The sequence below is a fragment of the Triturus cristatus genome, chromosome 4_1 (genome assembly GCF_964204655.1).
Source record: "Triturus cristatus chromosome 4_1, aTriCri1.1, whole genome shotgun sequence".
Taxonomy (NCBI): domain Eukaryota; kingdom Metazoa; phylum Chordata; class Amphibia; order Caudata; family Salamandridae; genus Triturus; species Triturus cristatus.
In genome coordinates this window covers 1,149,660,076-1,149,667,147 of record NC_140585.1, presented here as the reverse complement: position 1 = coordinate 1,149,667,147, position 7,072 = coordinate 1,149,660,076, and the positions used below count along the sequence as shown (strand labels likewise).

The window sequence follows — 7,072 nt, the reverse complement described above, 5'->3', positions numbered from 1 at the left end:
TCCGGGCACCTTTTGGAATGACTACATATGGACGTTCAGTTCCCTTGGCCCCCCCCCCCCGTCCCCAGCCTCCCGGTACTCCTTCCTTTCGTGTGCTGCTTAATGGTCTGACCTGGAGTTCCCCGGAGGAAGCCTGACCTGCGCCGTTTGTCTTTATGCCTCGCCTTTCGTTTTTCTTTTAGTTTTCTGTGTTTTTTGGATCTAAGTCTCCTGTGCCTCTAGAACTATCCGGACTCACTACGGGGCCGACCCCCGGGAACCGACTGCAGCTTTGATAAATGTATATTTCATTCTGTACTTAGCGGCCGGCCCTGGTGGTTGTAGGCCCGTGATTGTAATCGAATTATTGTTCAATAAAAACTTTTAAAAACAAAAAAAAAAAAAAAAAAAAGACTCCGAAAGGACATTCTGGAAGAAGATCCAGAAGTTTGAGACCACTTGGGGAATTTTTGGTAAAAAGCTCCGTAAGGTGACTGACCCGTCGTCAAGAGCCAAGCCGGAGATGTCAAACCGCGACTCTGCCTGAGATTCAGTTTTGCCCCACTGAAGCTCCGGAGCTTTTCGTGGTTGACGAGACCTCCAAAAGGTCATCGATGCATCACGTTGAAGCAAGTCACCATCGACTCGCAACCTGGCCTGCTGAGGAGCCTCACTTGACGTTAAGAGAAAAAGCTCCAAAAAAGTGACTAAGTCAGAAGGTAAAAACTTGACATGGCCCTACCACTCATTGTATCCACCAGCACTCCATTGCAGTCAGCCTGAAACTTTGATTTTGTCCCGGTCAAGCATGATTAGATGTCCCAAGTTGGCGCTTTTGGCTTTTAGGCACTCGAAAGCATTCATTCTTTAAAAATTCATATCTCCATTTGTCTACATTGAAGTTTTATTGTTTTGGTGTCATTTTAATCATAAAAATATTTCTTATGGTTATGAAAAAAAAAAAAAAAAAAAAAAAATCTGGTTAAATGACTACATCTCTTTTGCTGCAAAAGGGTCAGACTTTTTGTGTTTTTTTTTTTAATCTAGCTATACAGTAATTGCACCCGACAGTGTAGGCCTAGGGTACACTTCAACTTCATCTTCAGATGAATATCTGCGTTTTTCAGTATTTCCTCTTCTCGAAAACTGTCATCTCTTCTTCATCACTCTTGTATGTCATGAAAGTTATCTGGTTTATATTCTCCCTCCTTTCTTACTGCACTTTCGGAGATAGAGGTTTTCTTTCAACTTTTTTGTTACAGTAGTTCTTTTTCATAATGCTTATCCCTCGGGTGATATTTGAAACTAAGGTCTCTTCAAATAATTGTGTATTTTTAGTAAGATCAGCAATCTATACTTTGTTTCGGTTTCCAGACCTCAACAACTTTTAGTGGCTTTTAGGCCTGACTGTCTTCAAAGTATCAGGTCTTTCATTTGAGGTAGACAACCTCTTTCCACTTGCAAACTCCATCTGCAGAGGTTAGGGTGATGCCTTTCTGCTCTCCCCTTCCAGCAGCTTTTGACTTGGACCCAGAAGAATGGGATTCCTCGACCTACTCCTTGGTTGGCATGGTTTTCGCTCATCATTTGATTTTAAAATCTACAATTTCCTTTTTCCCCCTTCAATTACTCGTTAAAAAAAAATCCAACCAAACCCATCAGAAAATAGAAAAAGGAAAAAAAAAAAAAAAAAAAAAAGAAAAAAAAGAAAAAAAAGTCTCTAAAATGGAGGTCACATACTGGAGCAGTGTGGGCTTACGGTCGGCATCATAATGAGTCCTACTTACTCCCTGAGTGGACCCCCAAAAAGCTTTGGAAACCGATCTGCATCTGGACCCAACCAACCGCTGGTAGAATAATGCACAACACGTGAATCTGGAACGATCTGTCATAAGATGGTGCCATATGGATGGATACTGTGAGTTTTTAAGTTGACAACTAAGATGTGGCCTGTTAGACATAGCCCTTATCTAAGATTTAAAAAAATAATCCTGAACCTAGGGTCCAACCAGTAGATGGCAAGATAATGCAAAGCCAGCTGCAAAACCTTTACTATTTAAAAGAAGTCTGTATCCGATGCAGACAGCATAACGAGGATGCCTGTGAACTCATAAACCTTGGTTAACCTGACCAGCATCGAGAGATACACTGGTTGCTGAAATTGCTCATAAAGATTTTCCATTCATTTTTTTGAAAACTCAATTCTTTTTATCCTAATTTGTGGAAGAATTTAAAGAATACATGATGTAATCAAACCCCTTCCCAAACATATTAAAGTCCAAGTCATAGCAGCACCTTTGAAAGCGATCTTTATTAAAAATGCAACTATAATTTAAAATTCATAACAAAACACTCAAGCTTCTAGGTTAGATTTCATAACACAGCTCAGTCAAACAAGGTCCAATCTTCATCCAGTGGCGTCAGCGCAGGAACTTTCCTCCACAGCTCACAAAAGATATTTAGTACAGTGGCTAACTTCCTCCGCTGTCTATTTAATTGGAAAAGTCTATTCTGAACAATCAAAACATCCTTTTAACAGTTCTTGAGGAGTGAGATGGATTTTACAGTACCCCTCTTAGGCACAGCCTTAAATGTTTGAGCCACTGGAGGACTTGTAGAATTGCCGGGCAACCAGGAATGATTTTATTTCCTGCCTTCTTTATACAAAGAGAAGCACAGAAGGAACTGGTCTTTCCACATCCCTTCCCAGCAGTTAAGGCAGTCCAATGCTGTATATGTGGGAGATAAACAAACTCCGCTTCATAGGTCACTGTGGGGAAACCACTGAAGCTTTGTGTAAGGAGGTTAAACTATTCATCCACTTCACCAATTCACAGGCAAACGTCATGGGGTAAAGTGCCTTCAGTAAACTTTATCCTTCCATAGGAAAGGAGCAGGCCACAAATGTGACCCAGTACAAGAAGTAGGGGAGACAGCTTCAGAATTATCAATATAGATATAAAGTTAGGGTTGGTGGAGTCTCATAACTGCTCTTTTGGACTTGAATGAGAATTCTCTGAAAGAGGAAGCCTCAATTCTAAAGGGTTTTTTGCCGTAAAGATATGGGTTACATTAATAGAATATGGCTTTAAACTACCTGCGTTTCTCTCTTCACTCCAACTCCCTGGGAGGTACCATAGATCTTAGAGACTGAGAAAATCTTATCCTTTACTACAACCACTAAAATTAGAACACTTTGTTTTTGGTAGGTCCCACTCTTTTGCAACCAGCTTCCAAACACAGGGTCCTCAGTTATGGGTGTAGTTCATTACAACGTGACACCCAGAAATCTAACCAACTAGACCAGTGGTGTACAGCAGACGGTCCCTACCCTCACACCAAAGGGGTAACCTGGTAGACATTGCTTGGATGCACCTTTGTGCACCCACAATGGGTCCAACAATTCCTCATAATTGACAGGGCCAAGCAGGGCACCATCTGCCACTCCCCCACCACCAAACCACAGAGGGCACCAATTAGAGTTTAAGTAGTCTGGTCTCATTGCGTAACCCATATTGCAAAGTAGAGATCACACAACCATAAGAAATCCAGCTCACCTTTGAGTGACAATTTTTTTTGCTCTAGACAGTTAATGGGATCAACTTCTTTGATGATCAGTACCTTGACAGCCTTATGATTGACAGAGCAGAGCAATCACAGTCCCATCAAGCTACGATCGCATACCATCATGCACAGCTGCCAAGAGGAGGAGGAAAAGGTTGAAATGCAAGAGAAATGCTCAGTAAAGCGAAGTGCAGGATGGGTAAGTGAATGGGGAGAGGAAAAGGGGGGCAGTCTTGGTAAAGGAGGAAGGGTTAATGGAAAGTTTCTACTTCAACCACTGTCCAGTCGCCCTGAGGCGAGGCAATGTCCTCTGGGGAAAAGCTTGTGACAGACGTGATGCTGGCTCGAGACTCGTCCAGTGGTGACAGCAGCTCCGTCCACTTGCCGAGCTCAACTTCGCTCATTACACCCTTACTGGGAATTTCGCCACAACCACCCGCGGTGAAAAGCAGCGTCCGACTGATCAACTGCTGCACAACATTTGCCTGAAGACTTCCAAGGTTCATCTCTGTCAATGTTGAGTCCTCCTGCTTTTGGGCATGAATGATCGGCTCCGCTTGTAGCAACCCCGTCTCAGCAGGCGGATCCACTTCGTAGATTGTAGAAAGGATTTCTGGTGGGCCAAGCCCCTGTGCCCGGATGAAGGGCTCCGGAGGGGTTCTGCCGACACCTGGAACAGGGCACAGCACTATTGGTTGGGACAGCCATCCTCACAAGACAAGGATGAACATGTACACAAGAACAGAGGGGTGAAAGTGGGTGGGTAAAAGGAATGAGGGACTGCAAGCCATCACAAGCACAGACAAGAACAGAAAGACAAGGGGGGTTAGGAGCAAGAAGGGAGTGGGAAGTCAACCCGGGCTGCCAACCGGCCCACGTTGACCCATTCCAGAAGAAGATTATGCCAAGAAATTATGCATTACTCTTCCCATTAAACTGTCACAAACGTTAACGTTTTCCACCCAATAAATGAGTCAACAACAGTTTTTAACTCTAGAGTAAACATAGGCTCAATCAACCCATAAACAAGCTAGAGTTTCACAACCGGAATGGCAACACTGCCTGGTTGGCAACCCCTAGAGTGAGCAGCAGAGGAACCCACCCAATTTACAAAACCCAGCATGAAGGTAGTTCTAAAACCCTAGAGGAGTCCCATGCCGAATCATTAGTTTATAAACGTTTGTTGAAGGGTTGATGGAGGGTCCTACAAATGAAGGATTGAGTCCTGAAGCTGTAAGTATCCTGGCTATTCATCAACTATTTTGCTGTTATGTGAGCCCTAGAGTCAAGTGTTCATATGAGGCTGGTGTCCTTTTAACCTTACTAAGGAAGCCCACACCCCTGCAGCAAGGAAACACTCACCAACCCTGTGTATGTACAGGCAATAACACAGGCCTAGTATTGCGCAAAGGAAAACTAACTATACATTCTGCAACCTAAATGGCCTCCTGGAAGCAAGCTAACTCATTTGGGGTTGGACCCATTCCCAGTTATGCCTACCATAAAACGTAATAGAGCATGTGTTACGACCCATGACAATGGGTTACAGCGACAGGTGGAAAAGGGATCTTGCGGTCTTCCATACTTTTTAGAGGAGAAGTGTCCAACACTGATGGCCAGGTATAAGCCAGCCTTTCCGGATCCACACAGGATCAATTTACCTCCAATGATTCTTATTGGAAGTCCGCTACAGAGTTTGCAGTTACCCTGAAAAATGTGACCACAATCCTGGACTAACTTTGGACATTCCAAAGAGGCAGCTCCCTTTAAAACGTGCATCCATCATCTACTTGCCGTGGTTTTGGAATGAAAACTTTGATAAATGACTGAGGATGTTGGGGGGGGGGGGGATATTATCTATAACAGGATTTATTTCTACTCAGCTTTTCGTAGAAGGGTTATATATCAGAATTTGAATCAAGTGAGTGATTGTTTAATGGGAGAATACATTTAAATTCAGTCTCCACAAGTTGTCTCCTTAATGGGTGCCTGTAGCGCGAGACCAAGAGTGTCATGAAGCACTGGCCAGCCTCCCATGTTGAACAGAACTGGAGACCATGGGGATCTTGAAAGACTGCTCCGCCCAACCCCCCCCCCCCCCCCCCCCCCACCAATATCAAGGCAGAGAATGGAAGCCTCTTCAGGACAATCTTAACCTGCCCAGGGTGCAAAAACTCTGCTTTCGACTCCAAAGATGTATCTTTGATGAAGGTTGCTTTGTAAAGCACCATCAATAGGGCACCATCCTAAAAAGTGGCTCTGCCATGGTCACGAAGCAGACCCCAAACTGGAGGGGGGTGGTGGGGAGAAAAGGTGGCTGCTGAATAAGTGGAGCTGAACTTGCTCTACTAAATCAGGAAGCCTTCCAGCAGACTTGAAACTTTAATGAAGTACAAAAGAGCAGAATTACGACTCTCTACATTTTTTACACAGATTTTTTTTTCCTAGCACTACATGGGAGAAAGTCGTCCCCCCCCCCCCGCCCGAGTCAGATGTATGTATGTAATGAAGCAATACAGGATGGATTTTCTTGAATAATCCAGGTAGACCTCATGTCGGCTTACAAGGCCAAATCTTTGATGCATGTAATAATTCTTTATAAATATTCCTGTAAGAAGGGCCTACTTTTGATAAGCGCTGAGTGGCACTGGCGATTACTTGGTCTCATTTAGTGACATAAATATAGAGTTGTGACACTGGGACAGGTTGTTGTAGAAAGACTGCAATAAAAGACAATTTGTAGTTTTATGAGACTACAGACCTACTAAAATAGAATCAACAGCAGTTTGAATGGATAAAAAAAAAATGTCTGATGCAAAAAAAAAAAAAAAAAAACAAAAACTGTTGTATCTGCTGGGTAAGACGATTTATAGAGCCAATGTTTTATGTCTCCATGCCAAGATCTCTTGAATTTTCATTTCTTGATCAGAGCAAATTTTACACAAACAGAATTTTAAACATTTTTAATAAAATGAGGACCAACGTGTGCCTTTACGTGTGTAGCATAAAAACAAAAATGCGCTGCAGTAATGCGTGATAAAGCTGCTTTGTTACAAGGAAATCATATGGCCATGTTGAAGAATTTTCTCAGGCGAGATAAACCACAACAAGCCAAATCCACGAAGGTTGGTATGCATTATCTACCTGGGCTTGGAGGATAAAAGACAATGGCTACCTCAGGCAGTTGAGCGGGCACTCGAGATAAGAGGACAGTATGGGTAGGCACCATATCTAGTGACTTTCATTAAGACTTGGAGATTGCTTTATTTATTCTCCTCTCGCGATGCAGTCAGCTTTTTTGTGGCCTGGGGCACCATTCGGTTCCAGTAGAAGCAAAAAACTACATTTTCTGAGTGTCAAGTATCTGAGATCAGACCACAGTCCAACTTTTTGTCTTGGAGGGTGTCACAAGCAAACCGGGATTGAACATTTACTGATGGCTCGTTAATGGGGGCGGCTGACTAACTAAAGGCTGAACGTTTGCACTGTTGTAAGGTAGGACATGCAGTTCTATCGAGTGAAAGTATGA

The 7,072-nt window shown here is 43.3% G+C and overlaps 1 protein-coding gene across 1 annotated transcript in view; it reads right to left on the bottom strand.

Moving 5' to 3' along the window:
• Positions 1-2,271: 2,271 nt before the first annotated feature.
• The window catches only part of LOC146856228 (uncharacterized), a 78,024-nt gene continuing 73,223 nt past the window's right edge, over positions 2,272-7,072 (bottom strand). Inside the window, exon 6 of the mRNA XM_085654290.1 lies at positions 2,272-4,213. Within this exon, the coding sequence (XP_085510416.1) occupies positions 3,795-4,213 (419 nt within the window). The 3' untranslated portion in view covers positions 2,272-3,794. The remainder of the gene's footprint in view (positions 4,214-7,072) is intronic.